We start from the raw sequence: 18021 nt of genomic DNA, 5'->3' as shown, positions 1-18021 counted from the left end.
CTCTGTTTTGGTGTGACATTGAAGAGTTTTACATTTTTAATTTTTTTAAAATATGCAGTTAATAAGGTTGACATGCACAAAGTACATATAAGGAGGATACTTTAGGCTGTCAGAGTATTTAGTTAATAAAAATAACTAATCTTTCTCTAATTCTGTAGAGACATGTAGGATGCCTGCTTTTCAGCATATTCATTTCTACACCAGTAAAATGGTGTTTTTGCCTGAAGACATACTGGAATATGAATGTGCAGATGGATACAAAACTGTAAATAAAATCTCAAGGGGGCACACAATATGTAGCATAAATGGATGGACTCCAGAGCCCCAATGTTTTGGTAAGCTTTTTTTTTTTGTACTAATGAAACTTCTACACTACAGAATGCATTTCTTTGAAAAGGGTTTGTAGTTGTTTCATTTAATAATTTAAATAAATATGATTTAGGTGCAGGTTACATTGTGGATAATGATTGGGTGGGAAAAATTGATGGCTCCCGGGGTAGTCAAGAATCATTAATCACATTTAGTCAGCAATCCCAAGGAAACAGTGTTCTTCATAGACTAAGGTTAAAATATCAACCTAATTTCCCATTTCCTGGTTTGCTTTGAAAATTTAGAATAAACTATGTGGGTGACATCATTGATGGGGCACAGTGTGACATCTGTTTGTTGTATCCCTCCAACTTCATTTCATATACTGTTTATACAGATTATATAGCCAGTGTGGGAAGTGGTGATAGAGATGTACTAAGACCACAGCAAGAGAAAATTCTTATTGGGCTACTGGAAGCATTAAGTACTGTGTCTCTTGAACTCCAATGGTTGTGGTCAATTTCATAGGTGTAATTGTGGTCAATCCCCACCTGGAATCATCTGAGCAGGCTGCAGGAAGCCCATTCGTTTCTACGGAGCTGAAGTGTCTGTACAGAGACACCATGGCCTGGAGTGGGGGCTGAGGGTGTACGGCTGATTTAGACTGGGGGATGTGTCATGGTTTTACTTACCATAGTCAGTGGATTTTTAGAGAATTAGTAACTTGTATGTTAGGTAGTTAGAGTGCTTGAATCAACTCATGCAAACAGAATTTTTACTAAAATAAGAAATACAATAAAATCTTAATACAGATATTAAAATAAGTAACAGGGATATCTAAAGGCCTGAAGGAAAATAGTGCAGATTGAAAGGTCAGCTTCACCAACTCATTATTTACAGTTCACAAAATGTAATTTTGCTGAGTGAACCACAGGTCAGTGAAGATGACCTGTTTTTTAAAGTTACTTGCAAAATTATTTATAATTAGAAGATAGAATGTGGGGGAAAGATGATGAAAATTCAAACCCTCATTTGTTAAGGTTCATCATTTGCCTTCCAGCAAATATATTATACTCTGCAGCTTGTTTTTATTCACTTTGTTTTGCCTCCTCATCTTCTTTTCTTCCCCACCTGTGATGGGAATCTTACAGTTCTAGAGATTCCCAGTCTATCCTCAATCAGGACTTTTCTTCTTGCTGATAATCAAAGCCCTGATCCACACAATGGGAGCCTTTCCATTGATTTCAACAGATTTAATCAGACCCTAAATTATTTTGTTCGTATTAGCAAAATTATTGAATCCTTTTTCATAGGTGTAGTTGTTACAATGTAGTATTTTCTTTCCTTCCCTCACTGCCATCTTTAGCAATAGAATGTGAGATGCTGATGCTGCCCCATGGAGAGGTTTTCCCCAAGAAGGACAAATATCTTAATGGAGATGTCGTGACATTTTCCTGTGCAAAACGTTATACCAGAGTAGGACCTGACTCTGCTCAGTGCTATTACTTTGGATGGTCCCCAGAACCTCCGACATGTAAAGGTAAATGTTTACTCTAGGATTATTGAAAAGGAAGAATAGTAATTCATCTGACTCTTGAATACTCAATCTTGTGTTGAGCTTCTTCTGGATTGTAACCTCTTCCCCAAATCAAATCATTTGTTTGTCCCCCTGCCAATGCAGGGACTGTTGCCTTCAGCACATTTTCATTGTCTAGATCTAAATGCCATGACTAACTGAGTTTTCAACTTTTACAGTGGGGAAGCTATTCCTGAACCTCATATATCTCAATTAGGATGTTTCTTCCCTTTCTTAATTGTATCCTATTATTCTTGGCTATGCATAGTGGAGAGGGCTGTTGCCTGAAAATGGACAGGTAAAATTTACACATATAAAAGTCCACTAAGACTTTTCACAGCAATGGGTAAAAATTACAATATATCTGATCCAGAAAAGGATAGGCCATGCCTACCTAGTCCCTCTGTGCTGTAGGTGAGGGGCATAAGATAACCTTAATTAAATACCACTATTTCCTTTCTAAATTATCCAGATAATGCCTCATTCTTTAAAGTAGGGTACTGTCAGGGTATAACCCCCCTCCCAAATCTGAACTCTAGGGTACAGATGTGGGGACCTGCAGGAAAGACCCCTTAAGCTTATCTTCTACCAGCTTAGGTTAAAACTCTTCCAAAGCACAGTCTTCTGCCTTGGACAGATATTGTTGCCACCACCAAGTGATTTTCACAAATATTCAGGGAAGAGTCACTTGGAATCCCTATCCACCCAAAATATCCCCCAAGCCTCTTCACCTCCTTTCCTGGGGAGGCTTGAGAATAAAATACCAACCAGTTGCCTTAGCAATGTGAGCACAGACCAACCCCTTGTCTAAGGACTTTGTAATCAAAGGATTCTTTAAAAAAGGTAAATTTTATTTAAAAAAATATCTGAAAACTCAGGCTTTAGGGATTCAACACCAAAAATAACTTTCTTGGGGTTCAGCTTAAAGGTTACAAGCAAAACAAAAGCACCTGGGGTTAGCACAGAGGAACCCACAAACCAAAACAACCACAAAGGTTCCTAATTGCATCTGTCTTAACTTTTCCTGTGCTATTCACAAATCTGGGATTCCAAATGAGAAGTTTCTAAGTATGATGCTGATGATTTCCCATACCTGACTTAAAGCTTACAGCTTGTTTCTGCCTTCCCCTCTCTCCAGCCTGAGAGATAATTTAAAAAAACAACAACAAAAAAACAACCACACACACACAGCAGTTTTTCCACTTTAAAAGGGTACAGCCCCCTTATTGCTTCCCCTGGTCAGGTGCCAACTCAGGTTAAGCTTCTCTTAACCCTTTACAGTTAAGGCAATTAGGATACAGCTGCTAAGAAGGATTCTCTAGCTACTGACTGTCTGGGTGTCCATAAAAGGGAACTGTCCCCCCTCATTTATCACAGGTACTAATAATGCAAGGTAATTATTCATAGTACAGGGAAGTGTTATATAAATTTCTATCACACATCTATACTGATGTTCTTCTACCCAGTCCAAAAACCATCTCACTCCTTGCTGTTCCATCCTTAAGTAGAACCTTCCAATTGTGTGGCGTGAGACTAGGATGAGCCCTGCAAAATCATTTCCACTTGTGACCTAAATGAGCATTTGAATCCAAACTCCAGAGGTGTGAAGTCACTCACTAAGACATTTGTGTCACATTTCCCCACTTTCAGGAGTGAATTTGTTTTCATCCATGTTGATTATAGCTGTGGCTAATATTATACAAAATATTCAGATAGTCTTTTTGTTCTAGTGGAAATCAAAGCTTGTGGGCCACCACCCAGCATTACGAATGGGAATATTATCAGTGACCTTCACGAGAAATATCAGCATGGTGACTCAGTGGAATATGACTGCAACCTCAGATTTAAAATGATCGGATCAAAGAGTATAGAATGTATTGATGGAGAATGGTCATCTTCACCCTTTTGCATTGGTAAACTATAGATTTTTCACTTTTAAGATTAGTGTAGAATAAATTTTTCTTGTTTGTTTATGCTTTCAGGGACTTTTAAAATCCAAACTATACACAATGAGGTGTAACATGCTGGCTGGTGTGCATAATTTCCATACCATAGCCCACTGTGGGATGGAATCAGACCAGTGCAAGTATGTGACAGGTGCATTCTTTAGTGCCGCAGCACTGGGAAGACTCCAGCCTTAATTAAAGTCAATGAAGCAATTTCTCTTAGTGATTACTTGGGTGTCAGTTGTTGGGCTAATGAGGCAATTGTCTCAGTAATTGGGAAGATATATTTAGGAGGAACTAGGAAGTGAAGGGAGGAGAGAAAGCTGTGTGGAAGACTTTTCCTGTTGTATACCTGAGGTTCCATCTGTTATGCATTGAAACTAAAAGCACATGTGGTGAAAGAGAAACAGGCTGTGTGTTTTTAGCTAGGTAACAGTATTCACACAGTAAGTGAAGGGATGCCCTCTGACAAAGTGTGTTTATTGCCTTGACACCTAATATGCTACCCAGGGACCAACTGTAATTTGCAGGATCTTGAATGGAACATTAAGAAAGTTAAAAGCTCCTTGGTTCTGTGTTTGTACCATGCCTAGCAAAATGGAGTCCTGGCCAATAACTGGGGCTCCTTGATGCTACAGTAATATTATTTATGAGTGCCAACTGGCAAATTTACCACAAGGACCCTGAGGGAGGCATTCAGTATGCATAGTAACTCATATAATTTTAAGAATCAAAATAAATGCACAAAGCTATAGTATTTGCTTGCTCTTGCAGTTTATTTGGAAATCAAATAGAGTATTTTGTTTAGATTCAGCAGCAGCAAAGACCTGCAGCTCCAGGAAATAATTACAGATGTTTTCATAAAATAAAGAGATACTATGAATGTTACCTATTATTTATAGAGAATCTTAGGTGCACATAAAAAACAGTTGAAAGGCAAAGGGATGTGGAAAAGAACATTTGTGCAGATCTGTAAAGGAACACTTCCTGGGGAAGTGTGTTGTAAGGAGCATTTTAACAGAGGGAGGGGAGGTTGGATAGTGCATAATAAGTGTTAAGGAATCCTAGGTATAGGGGTGGGCACGAAATTAAGCACAAACTAAAAGTGAAAGGAGAAAAGGAGGGAAAAAAGCAGCTAGCAAGGAGGTGTTGTGATGAATGTAGGAAGGGGGGCTAGGCAGTTGGGGGCAAAAACACAGATAGGATTGAGATTGTGCTGAGCCTTGGAAGTGAGCATAAGGAACCTGAATGTTTTTCAGACAAAGAGAGCAAGCAAAGGAAAGACTCCAGAGAGCAGTGATGTGGTCACAGCAGGAAGGGAGGGAAATTATCTTAGCCCTGGTTTTGCTGCAGATTGAAAGGTGGGAAGCTGAGCTTGAGGGAAGCCAGGGAATAAGGGGTTGCAGATGTCAAGGTGTTGTATTGCAGCACAATTTTCATTTCCTGGATGTGTGCACTAAGAGTGACAGTGTTTTTAAAAAGAACGTGAGTGAGTCAGTGCATCGTTGTATTGGTGTGACTGAGTATCATGAGAGTAATGAGCTGATGTGTAGAGATGGTTCTCTTTGCTTATGATTTGTGTGCTTTGCAGTGTCTGTATTGTTGTGAGAAAATACCTTTGAGCAACCTTAACTTTAATTTAATGATTTTTTAATGTGTGAGACTAGAGATATTTTACAGGAATAAGTGACAATGTTTAGAGAGCCTAATGCAAGGAAAGAGAAGCCTAATAAAAACCTGGGAGATAAGAGGGAGAAGATAGAGAGGTTTTAGAGGAAACAGTATTGTTACAGACTTAGTATCCCTCTCCTACATTCATTTAAGTCAGTGGGAGTTTTTCCCACTAACTTCAATGGGAACAAGATCAGGTCCTAAAATAGTGATTTTAATATTTGCATTAAATTTCTTTTATGATGTATCTGTAAATGTGACAAAACTACAATATGGATCATTTATGTTCTTTACTCTACAGAAGAGGAAAAAACTTGTTTACCACCCCCCAATATTGTCAGAGGGAGTGTCTTCAGTGTAAACAAGAACCGATATTTTCATGGTGATTCTGTGGAGTATGGTTGTGAAGGAAACCTTGAAATTGTTGGGACAAATATCATAAAATGTCTTAGTGGAGAATGGACATCTTTACCTTCATGTGCTGGTAAACTGTACTTGGATAACACTTTAAACATCAATGTAACTTTATTTTATTTATAGATTTATAGAGTTTATTCATCTATATTCATGGAAATACAATATCCACATTAATTGTATCCAAAATCAGTTACATTAAAAGAATATCAAGGTTGCAAAGTTAAGCACTCAAAAGTTAGGAAATACACAACTGAAGGTTGCCCATGCATCTTTAATTCTGCCCTCCTGGATATGTGTTACATTATAGTCTTTAATTAGATGAAAAATATTTTCCACAAAACCCCAGCCTCATTCCATGAATGAGAAGTTACTCAATATTCCTTTTTATCCTCTACATTCATTATGTGGTCTGGGCCTTATTTACTGCACACCATTCAAACCCTGCACTGAATAGAAAACTACTGATTTCCTCCTTGATGTTTTTGTTTCTCACCATAATATTTAAGTGCTTCACAAACATTAATAAATGTGTTCTCACAACAATGCTGTGAGACAATGGGGAATTTCCATTTCACAGATAAGAAACTGAAATACAGACATTAGGGATAAAATTGTCAAAAATGTCCTCTAATACCAGGTCCTAGGCCCTAATTTTCCACAGCACAGATTTCTGAGTTCAAAGAGTAACCGACAGCAATAGTAGGCTGTCATCCTTTTATGTGGATCAGGCACCAGTGAGTTTCACAGATATTTGCTGAGAGCAGAGAAATATAGAAACTTGGGACTGCTGGATTTAAGTTCAGGTTCTGGACAGGAGTGTATACTAGTGATTATAGACTAGTCCTTCCACTGTCCCACCTCTGTTCCTATCGTTCTCCTGACCCCCATCCATCAGGGGTCTTCCGCTATACTTCCACCTCCTTCTCTGTCTATACCTTTTTGTTGGCTCCTGCCCTCTCTCCCTCTGCTCCTATATTCCCCTACATCCTCCAGCTCCTGCCCCATCCTCTTCTGTTCCTATCAAACACCATCTATTCCTATATCTTGACAAACCACTTCCTCTCCTTCTACTCCCATCCCCCCAGCTGTTGTTCTCCCTTCCACCACTGTCTCCCTCCCCAGTGCTTTTCCTCACACTCTGACTCTGCAAACTGCTCTCCCTGTACCCCACCAACCCACCATTTCTCACCTCCTACATACTAAATCAGGCTGCTTCCTTATCCTCCTCACTACTTGAGCACCAGAAGTTAACATTAAGAACACAGGAGAAGACAATCTTTATGTTCTCCATTTTGGTGCCTGGCAGCACATCAAACTGGAGCAGTAATTGTATGGAAAGTCCTGCTCATCTCCTACAGCCACCAAATGCAGTGAGTTCACTCACTTTGTGGAGATGGCACATGCGCAGTCTGGTCACTCCATAGGAGCTCTAAGAACATGGAGCATGTTCAGTGCTGACAGAATCTTCAGAAATTTTAGTTGTCAGACTGAAACAAGCCTCTATTGAGCATGTGTGAGCTGAAATTATTCAAAAGTTCATACATTGGCCATATTGAGGCAGTATTTCCCAGGAACAGCAAAAGGCACATCTCTGACACCAGGATGTCCCCCCTTGCCAAATTTGAAATCCATGCCTCAAAGTATGGAGGAGCTAAAGCTTCTAAAAATATTCTTACAACCAACTCAGTAACATGGCAAAACAATGTGTTTTTCACTGACTTCATTTTTAGAAATGGCAGAGCCATTTTTACCAAAACTTTTCATACTAATAACTTCATACTGTCATAATATCAGTCGGAATTCATAAGTGGTACAGAATCATCACACCTGGTGTAACAAATTTCAGTCTGAACAGTTTAAGTTTAACAAAGTTATAGTGCGAAGAGTTAGGCAACCTTAACTTAGGCAGCACTACCTGCACCGTTTCTAATTATTTGGAGAACCGTTCTCCACCTGGCATAGCTACTGTATTGGGTTCATGCTGGGTTTTCTCTACAATGGCTCCTAGTTTGCAAAGACTTAGGCATTCGTTTAATTTGTCGCACCATGAATAGTCCTACTGAACTCAAAGGGGTCCTCACAGTGTGTAAATGTAGCACATAAGTAAGTCTTCACAGCTGTGGGGTCTAAATTTGTTCTGGAGTTTCAAAACAGTTTGACCCCTTGTTTCAATGTATCTTTCCAGTAACAGGCAACTTTGTAGCATCCCTGGGACTTTTAGGATGTAAGTGGGTTTGTTTATTTGTTTGGTTTATGAAATTTTCCAATAACCTCAAAAACATTCTCAGGATGTCAGAGATTGATTCCTCCCTCTGACCTCCTGTACATCCGAAGCAGGTCTTTTCATCCTGGAACTACTTTTGTGGCCTTTTCTTCTAATTCTTTCAGTTTCACAGGCTAATATAAGATAGTATATGGAGTATGAAAATCAGGTAATTGGAGTAGAATAAGATTTGCATATTTACAATACCAAGAAAGTAAGTAAGTCACTAAGGAGTTTTGGAAAATTGTATCCCATATTCAACTTAATGGTTAGTTTGCTTAGTTGCACCATTATCTGAGAAGCCTTCATTATAACTCCCAGAAACCCCTAATTAAAGACACAAGGCCTGGTTCAGCACATCGACTTTAAGCACAACTCCTTTCTTAGATACTGATTGTTTGAAATAATCTGCTGATGGTGGTACATTTCTCTACACAGTGGTGAGGTTTGAAAAATAACAGAAGAAAAAATCAAATTATAATTTGGTTGTTCTTTCACACATTTAAAGGGACACTATCAACTTAAAAAAATCACCTCTGTTGAATATCTTGCCTGCTATTGTTAAAAGCACACAAACTATAAACACCGGAGAAAAAATATTTTTCCTTTGATTTCCTTCTGCTAATAATCTTGGACATTACTTTTAACAATAGTAGGTATAACATTTTCAAATGGACACATCTTCAAGTTGATGGCATCTCTTTAAATGCATATTTACCTGACAGGTTCTTTGATCTCTAACATATTTTAATTTTTGTGTTGGGTTTTATTTAGATCCATCTGTGAAATGTGCACTGCCAAGGAATCTTGAGAATATCAGATTTTTATCGGTTTACCATTTTCAAAAGAGTTTCTATCACAAAGATGTTGTAAAATACAGATGTAATTCAGATGTCAAGAAACTAAAACAAACAGTCTGTGAATATGGGAAATGGTCACCCAAGCCAGAATGCGCTGGTAAGTATTTGCATTTATATAAAACTGTTGCTTTGTAATCCAGCTACAGAATGCTAATTTTATTAAAGCTACTATTAATCTAAATGAAGTTCACTAGTTTGAAAAATAGGACTGATTTAATAATTAAACCATAAATTTGTTTATATGCTAATAGAAAGAAAACACTGACCAAATACTTTTTAAATTTCAGAAATAATTTGACATCCTAACCAAATGAAGTTTAGCTAATTTATTATGGATTACTCTTGCAGAACAATTAAGAATCTGAATAAAGTACATATTACAATGAGAGTTTATAGAATATCAGGGTTGGAAGGGACCTCAGGAGGTCATCTAGTCCAACCCTCTGCTCAAAGCAGGACTAATCTTCAGACAGAGTTTTTTTTACCCCAGTTCCCTAAATGACCCCCTCAAGGATTGAACGCACAACCCTGGGTTTAGCAGGCTAATGCTTAAGCCACTGAGTGTTTCTCTCTCTACATAGAGATGATGTATTCTTGATCTGCATTCACCTATGGCACTGCAGATTACATAGACCTGACTTTTGTGCTGTGCTCAGAAAGAAACTTTAAACAAACTGTATAATTTTTTGGTCAGTGGGAGACTGCTAAAGAAAATGTCAGACCAGTGTGCTGAGCTTGTGCTAGTGAGTCTCTCCTTAATTAACTTGATCCTGTAGAAGAAGAGAAAGGAGACTCCAAAGGAAAAGATTTTTGCCCTACATGTTTAACTCAATGGTTTACAAAATTTGTGTCCTCTGTGGAAGAAAAGATGGACTCAGTTCATGAGTGGTTTTGTCCTCAAGTTACTAGGGTTGAACCACATTTGAGGTACATGGAGACTGAGATTAAGGCCATAAATATCTGTGCAAATGAAACCTCAAAAAATGCAAAAACCTCTCAATAAGAGGAGGAGGGGGGAAGACTAGAAACTCTGGAAAACCAAGTGAGGGCTAGATGTGTCTGGATCCTGGGTTTGTAATATCACTTTGAGCCATGCATAAATCTGGAAAAATGGACAATCTAGGAAATGCTGCCAGTTTGTCTGATGTTGGACAAACAGCAGGTTCGCAGTGGCCAGTTGCTCACCCATTGGGGAGAAAGAATATCTGGGAAAAAGTCTCTCAAGATGGCTTCAGAGGACTGCTCCCAAGTACACTCTATTAGCTAATGTTTTATAACTAACTTCTACAAAACACATAAGTCATAATGATCTCTACAGGATCATCACTTTTCTAGCTTTCAAGAACCTTTTAATATCAGAGGTGTCTAGATTCAACATTGTTCAACCACCAAGGTCTTCACACTAAGTGGTGTTCTATTTCATGACTTCAGGGTGGTGGAATGCACACAATATGGTTACAATTAGCTTGATCACATTCTGGGTTATACACACCCCTCAAATACAGGGAAACAAGCCAAGCACTAGTGCTACATGGGAACTAGAATTTCTGTTCCATGGAAAAGTTCACATTTAAAAAAAAATCATCCCAAGTCAGAACAAAAACCCCCAAAATACCAGATTTTCCACAATTTGAGAAGAATTGAAATAGAATGTTTGAAAAATTCTGGGCAGGGAGCTGATAAGCCAGCAGATCTTTGATTCATCACCATATGAATATGATGGCAATTAAAAGAGGAGAATGGTTACTAAAGATCTGTGGTATGCGGTTTTTCATCTGTTCTGATTTGCAATGAACTGTCACATTTACCATATTTTGAGCCATGAGATCTGACTGAAACTATCTTTTGTTGAAGAGAATAAAAGAAAGTGCCCACCTCCCCCTCAGCTACCAGGAGCCTCCAAGATAACAGAGAAAAGAAGCTATGAGACTGGTGAAAAAATAGCTTTTACGTGTCTGGAAAATTTCAGGCTTCATGGAGTGAAAGAAATAATGTGTGAAGATGGAAAGTGGCAGTCACCACCACACTGTGTTGGTCAGTAGGATGTTTTATTTATGTTTTCATTTTTAATACAGATTTCCTGAAATTGGATGAATCAGACAAAAAGCACATTCAGTAATAACAACTGTCATATTGTTGGAGCTGATACACACTGGGCCTAACTCTGCTCCCATTGAAGTTAATGGTAAAATTCCCATTGACTTCAAAGAAAGAAGAGTTAAGCCAGTACTGAGCTTTCTTAAAAATCCTTGATTTAATGAACCTCTTAGTGTGTGGGTGTATGTTCATCTCTTATTTGGGGCTAGAAACAAGCTGGAATAATCTCATTTTAATGAAACTCTTCAGCATTACCCAGCTTTGGTATATGGAAATTGTTTTGAGCATACAGAGAAGCAGGAATTCAGTCACTTCATCACTGTTATCCTCATTAACTTGGGGTTAAAAGGAAAATTTTCAGTGGGCATATTATTGTATAATTTTCCTTCATGGCAGTTTTATGGCTTCTTCAGAATTATCTAGTTCTGGCCAAAGTCAGAGAGAAGATACTGCACCAGATGGACCATTGGTCTTGTTCAGCATGACAATCCTTGTGTTTCCGTTTGACTGTACTGTACTTAACTTACACTGTAACAGCTTCAGCAACAAAGAATCCTGTGGCACCTGTAACAGCTTCAAATGTTTATTATGGGGCTGGCCAGAGGGTGGGTTTGTAGCATTTCTTAATTTGAGCCCATACAAGGAGTCCTTCATTAAGAACAATGACTAGAACTTACACTCACTCAGCTTTACCTTTTTTTCTTTCAGTTTTAGATTACATGTGCATTTGACGCATACATTTTATTGTTAATTTTCTCTTCCAAACAGAAGAAAAATCATGTTTGCAACCATATCCCATAGAAAATGGTGAGATTTTAAGTCTAGAAAATCAAAGCTTAAGAATGGAGAAACCGGGACCAGTGACTTATCCAAATGGTGCGACATTAAAGTACAGCTGTAATGCGGGCTTCATGTTAAGAGGCGCATCAGAGATAACTTGTAATATGGAAAAATGGACCTCACCGCCTGCTTGTATTGGTAATTATACTGTCTGTTGTTTTGCGTTTCCATTAATAATTTTTCAGTAGAGCAATCAAAGAGCTAAATTCTATGGCAGTGTAATTCCAATGGGTTCAGCAAAGAATTTGGCCCAGTGAGTTTTAAGTGGAGGCTAAATGACGGTGAACAGGAATTCTTACATTTGTTTAGATTGCTGTAAAACAAACTTTTGATTGAAGGATTTATTTAAAAAAAATTATTTGGTTTTTAAAAACTGCCTTGTGGAACTTATCTTCTGTCCCAGTTATTGCTCCCTCTTTTTTACTTCTCTGAGAAAAGGAGACCTCTTCCAGCTCTCTGCCCTGCAGGGCCCATGAAGACCATAGAAACATCTGTCTCAGCGGGCTGATGTTTCTTGACAGCTTCCAAACAGTCACTGGTGCCTGCTTCTTCCACTGTCAGTTCTTCTCTACACCTGGTATCCTGCTATGCCCATAGAAAACAATAGACATCAGCCAGTGTTCAGGTGGTAGCAATCATCTGGGAATTCGCTTGTTCACAGAGTCAAAATAACTAAAAAACTGTAAATTTTATTTTGCTTAACAATATACTAAACAATGACTGAAGACTTGTAATTGGATGCAACCAATCCATCAAAAAAATTCTTTTATAGCTTTTATAACAAGTTTTTATAATGACACAGAAAATAGAACGTATATATTTGAATAATCTTGTTTTAGTGGAGAGAAAGAGAATATGTTACCTGATGGGTATTTTCCATCTTTCATTGCTATGATTCTACAATAGAAAATAGATTTTTCTAACTTTCTGATAATTAGTAGGGTCATTTCCATCAGTCATTGTCCAATGTACATTCCTAAAGTGCTCACAAAAGTTTAGTACATCCAGCGTTACTGCAGCATCCCGATTACTTCCCAAAGCAGAAAGTGCTGTACCTGTACTGCATCTTAGCAGCAAAAACAGAGATGCCTTGAACTAAGATGGCTCATGAATAAGGCTTGCATTTGAGCAAGGAAAGGTGCTTCTTTACACTTTTAGAAAATGTGTGGTGTTTTGTGAGATGCAATATAGCACAGAAACTAGCACTTCCAGCTTGAAAAGGCACTTGCATTGATATCTTGTCAATACAGAACAATAAGGAGCCTTCTCTTTATTCACAGGGGAAAAAGAACCTACCATTTTGTACTTATAGCACGCATAACTTGCATGTGACAAATAAGTCAGGTTAAGGATCACATTCTAACCAGTCCTGGCATAAGCTGACAACAGATTCCAGGATTTCCCTATATGTAATAAATAGACAATTTCCAGTGATACTTAATTTTCAAAAACATAGCCGCATGCTGATGAGGAATACCAGTGTAGAAGTAACATTTCCCTCTATGCAATGCAACTTTTACAGGTGTTACAACCAGGGCTTTACAAAAAAATGTATTAAGCCAGTCCACATAATAGTGAGTGCAAATTCCCGCAATAGCTGCCCAACCCACAGTCATGAGCTATAATAATCACACAGTCCTTGGAATATCACTGGGCTTTCTAGTCCTGTGGCTAAGGCACTTGACTGAGACTTCAGATATCTGGCATCTGTTCCTCACTCTAAAACAAATTTCCTTGTGATCTTGGGCAAATCACTTAATCCTCCAGGGCCTCAGTTTACCTTCTGCAAAGGGATAATACTTATTTACCTCAGAGGACACTGTGGAGATAAATTAATTAAAGCTTGTGAGATGGTCTGATGCTATTATGATAGGTTCTATCTTTTCATCTCTATAGCATTAATAAGGGCTTGTGTACATGCAGCAGTTGCCCAAGTTTATCTAGAATTGTGATTTAAAACAAATTTAGTTAAACTGGTGTATCAGTCTGTGGACTCGCTTATGTCCCACGTTCAGTTCCTTGCTCCACCACAGACTTCCTGTGTGACTTTGAGCACATCACTTTTTTTCTCTCTGGGCCTCAAATTCTCACCTGTAAAGTGTGGATAATAGCACTTAGATACCTCACAGGTGTGTCAGGAGAGTAAATACATTAAACATTGTCAGTCACTCAGATACTACGGTGATGGTGTCTAAAAAAGTTTTTCAGTTTAAACCAGATTCAGTTTAGTCACAACAGATTTAAGTGAAACTGAAGTGAGATATTTTAACCAAAATAAGTCTCTACAGAGGAGTTTGCACTGGGTTAAAGTAACTCAGTTTAAAAAACAATTGAAGTTACGATGACATGACTTCTGTGTGTTGACAAGGCCTAGCACAGGACAGGCCATTGCATGAGAAATCCAGGAGACAAGAAGCAACCAGAAATGCTAATATTAGACTGAGGCAGAAACTAAACATCCACAAAAACTCAATTCTAATCTATTTAGCATTTGTTTATTTAATTAACCAAGTATTGAGCAATTTTATTTAACAATGCACATTGTGTAACAATGCACATCCATGTCTCAGTGCATATTTCTGAGTGCTGCTTGAAGCCTTTATTTAAAGTTTCTCTCTCTTTGTATCTGGGCACATTGTTAAACAGGCTTTATTGAATGAAGGTAATTTGTGAGAGGGTTTCACTCACTTTCAATTTGTGTGACTATTTTTTCAGAAATGCCATGCAGAGAGGCACCTAATGTCCCCCATGCTCATGCTGAAGGTAGCATAAAGACTAATTATGAACCTGGTGAAACAGTGCGTTATCAGTGCCACCCAGGTTTTATTGCTGTTGGACCACAGGAGGTAACATGTAAAAGAGGGCAGTGGACCCAGCTACCGGAATGCCAAGGTACAGTGTGTGGTTTGATCTAATTGTCAGGAACTTATTATAATATAGGCACTCAGATACCCGGGGATGATGATTACTATTTATTTGAATTAGTATAGTTCATAGGATCCTTAGTCATGGACCAGGGGCCCAATGTGTTAGATGCTGTACAAACGCAGAACAAAAAGCAGTCCCTCTATAAATGTGCTTACAATCTAAGTACAATACAAGAGTCAATAGATGGGAGACAAGAAGACACTATTGGCTAGTATGACAGACTGTGGTATCAGCACATCAATGGCCTACATTGTCAAGGTTTTTTTTGTAGGCATTGTGGAAAAGAAGAATTTAAAGGAGGGATTTGAAAGTGGATAATTAGGTTGCTTTGTGAATGTTTATGGGGAGTGCCTCCCACCTTTGTGAGAGGCAGAATGGGACAAAGCATGAAGGTGCTAGTTTGAAAATGGAACATGTGGGCAGTGGAACCTGGCATCATGGGCCGATGGTAGAGGAGCATCGAGAGCTTGATAGTGAATGAGAGATGATGGGATGTTTGGTGCAATATAGAAGGGGGGAGCCAGTGGAGGGATTGGGTGACATGTTCAAAGGGATGGGATTGGAAAATGATCTTTGCAGCAGCATTCTGAATGGATATGAGCAGATCAAGAATACATTTGTCAAGGCCAGAGAAAAGGATATTTCAGTTATCGAGATGAGTCAGATATACAGCTGGAGTAGATAGATACTTTAAGGAGACTGCAGCAGCCAATTCAAAAATGGAACTTGAAAGCAATATATTATGGGATGGAACAAAGGAAATTGTGGAAATCTGGGGATCAAGTACCCACAATTTCCTGAGAGGTGTATGAGTATCCCTAAATATACAGTGATTGCTGCACAATACATAGTGACAATTTCCCTCAAGGTGCACCTGAAGGCAGTGCAGAATACACTGGGATTGGCTACCCACAGTGCCACGTGCCTTTTGTTGAGTCAGATAGGTATACTGATAGACTTGATAAATACTTTAGGATACTTGACTGTTTTGTCCTCTGCTGCTGCAGAGGCAACAGAGGGAGCAGAAAGTTAACACCAAACTCTGTTCCAGGGCTTTGCTTCATTCACTGGGGAGGCTGATACACAAATGCTGATCATTTCAAATATGGAAGAAGCTGCAAGAAGATTTGTTGTTTGTTTGTCAAATGGAAAAGGACAGAATAGGAAAGCAATTTTTCCTCCCAGCTTCTACAAAGAGAACTTAAATGCATTTTTAAAACTATCAAAAAGTTCTGCAGGTTGTTTTTAACGTATTTCAGTTTACTTATTTGTCACAATATAGAGTCCAGTGCTGAAGCCTGTGACTTTTTTTGCCTGAATAGGGAATACAGAATAAATGCTCTCATCTAACTTTTACAGATTTGTTTCATTACCTTTGTTATGAGAGTGCCTGGAGTTTTCTTTTATGGGCCATAAAGTATAAGATACTTCACAAAAGTGTTTCACTTTGATAAATCTCCCTTTTCAGATGCAACATGTGGCGATCCACCTGCAGTTGCCAATGCTGAGATCATAGACCATAGAGACAGAAGGTATTGGCCTGCTGAAAGAGTGCAGTATCAGTGTCATGAAGGTTTTGAAAGTCATGGACCAAATGATGTCACCTGTATAAATAAGGAATGGTCACAACCTCCAACTTGCGAAGGTAGAGGTTTTAATTTTTATTAAAACAATTAATGCTAGATTGTACCTGCCCAGTATATGGGTGTCAAGTAAGGTGAGGAGGTTGCAGAATCTTTTCTGAAACATCCTTGGCAAGCAGAGTCTGAATGAATGTCTCTAGTACCTTCCTTGGTTGCAGCTCATTTTCCCCACTCCACGGCTTGTCAGCTCTATTGGCTAGTGTGTAGAAAGATGGACCAGTGGCCCTGCCTCCTTACCCCTTTTAGAACCATGTACCACTAGTAGAGAGAAAGCAGGCCTTACATGCATCTGAGCATAGGGATTGAAATTGTCCCTGGCCCCTTTGTAAGCTATTCAAAAGTGGGGGAAGGCTTCTTGCACCCTTGCCACAAGTAAGCACCTGTATTAGGGCTTGGCAGAATCTGGCCATTAAAATGGGTACAATATTCAGTACTCCACCAGCACCGTATGGGGCCAGCTCAATGGACAGTTCAAAGAGAGGGGTGCTGCAGCCCTACTCTTAACTCCCTTATTATTATTTTATTATTTTAGCCAAGTGTGGGTAAAATCAGTGGCTACGTCTTCACTACCCGCCGTATCGGCGGGTAGCAATCGATTTCTCGGGGATCGATATATCGCGTCTCATCTAGACGCGATATATTGATCAACAAACGTGCTCCTGTCGACTCCGGAACTCCACTAACCCGAACGGCGGTAGCGGAGTTGACATGGGGAGCCACAGACATCGATCCCGCGCTGTGAGGACGGTAGGTAATTCGATCTAAGATTCTTCGACTTCAGCTACGTTATTCACATTGCTGAAGTTGCGTATCTTAGATCGATTTCCCCCCGTAGTGTAGACCAGTATCTCCTTCATTCCAGTCATAGTCCATATGGACATCTGTAAGTGAGGGAGTCTGCAACTGGTGTCTTCTTAAAAATAGGACAGGAAAAAAAAATAAAAAACGAAGTGTAGTAAAATGAAGTAACTTTGAAATGAGTAAAATCAAGGTGCTGCAAATATTTGCATCCAAACAAGCTGACTTTAAGAGGTTTCCATTTGGAGAAGTTAGGAAAAAGACTTGTATGCTGTTTCTTACGTTCTTATGTTTTCAACCCCTCAATAATGCAAAAGAATTCAGAAGTCTCTCTTGTTCATCTTTTTTTGAAGGATGTGGAGGGAAGTTCTGGTGTCCATTGAAATCCCACCCCATTTCTGTCAGCAATATTCTCTTTGATATTCTCTTTGACTAGGGCTGCAGTTGACTCAAGCACAGATAAAACTGGTCATTGATAAAAATGTTAAATAACATAAGGCCCAGGACTGATCCCTACAGGATTCTAGTAGGGACACACTTGCTTGATGATGATTCCTTGTTACAGTTACATTTTGAGACCGATCAGTTAGCCAGTTTTTAATCAATTTAATGTATGCCATGTTTAATTTTGTATTCTAGTTTTTTAATCAGTGTCATGTCAAATGTTTTACAG

The 18021-nt window shown here is 38.8% G+C and overlaps 1 protein-coding gene across 3 annotated transcripts in view; it reads left to right on the top strand.

Moving 5' to 3' along the window:
- LOC120369847 (complement factor H-like) overlaps nt 1-18021 on the top strand; it is a 47933-nt gene that overhangs the window by 17691 nt on the left and 12221 nt on the right. For all 3 annotated transcript variants that reach the window (XM_039483555.1, XM_039483553.1, XM_039483554.1), the window contains 9 exons: nt 159-335; nt 1676-1849; nt 3616-3798; nt 5804-5986; nt 8957-9139; nt 10897-11076; nt 11908-12117; nt 14695-14871; nt 16376-16552. In XM_039483555.1, the coding sequence (XP_039339489.1) occupies nt 159-335; nt 1676-1849; nt 3616-3798; nt 5804-5986; nt 8957-9139; nt 10897-11076; nt 11908-12117; nt 14695-14871; nt 16376-16552 (1644 nt within the window). The remainder of the gene's footprint in view (nt 1-158; nt 336-1675; nt 1850-3615; nt 3799-5803; nt 5987-8956; nt 9140-10896; nt 11077-11907; nt 12118-14694; nt 14872-16375; nt 16553-18021) is intronic.

This window comes from Mauremys reevesii, linkage group 8, assembly GCF_016161935.1.
Source record: "Mauremys reevesii isolate NIE-2019 linkage group 8, ASM1616193v1, whole genome shotgun sequence".
In the NCBI taxonomy this organism is placed as follows: Eukaryota; Metazoa; Chordata; order Testudines; family Geoemydidae; genus Mauremys; species Mauremys reevesii.
The sequence above is the reverse complement of the archived record's forward strand: the minus strand, read 5'-3'. Positions and strand labels throughout refer to the sequence as shown.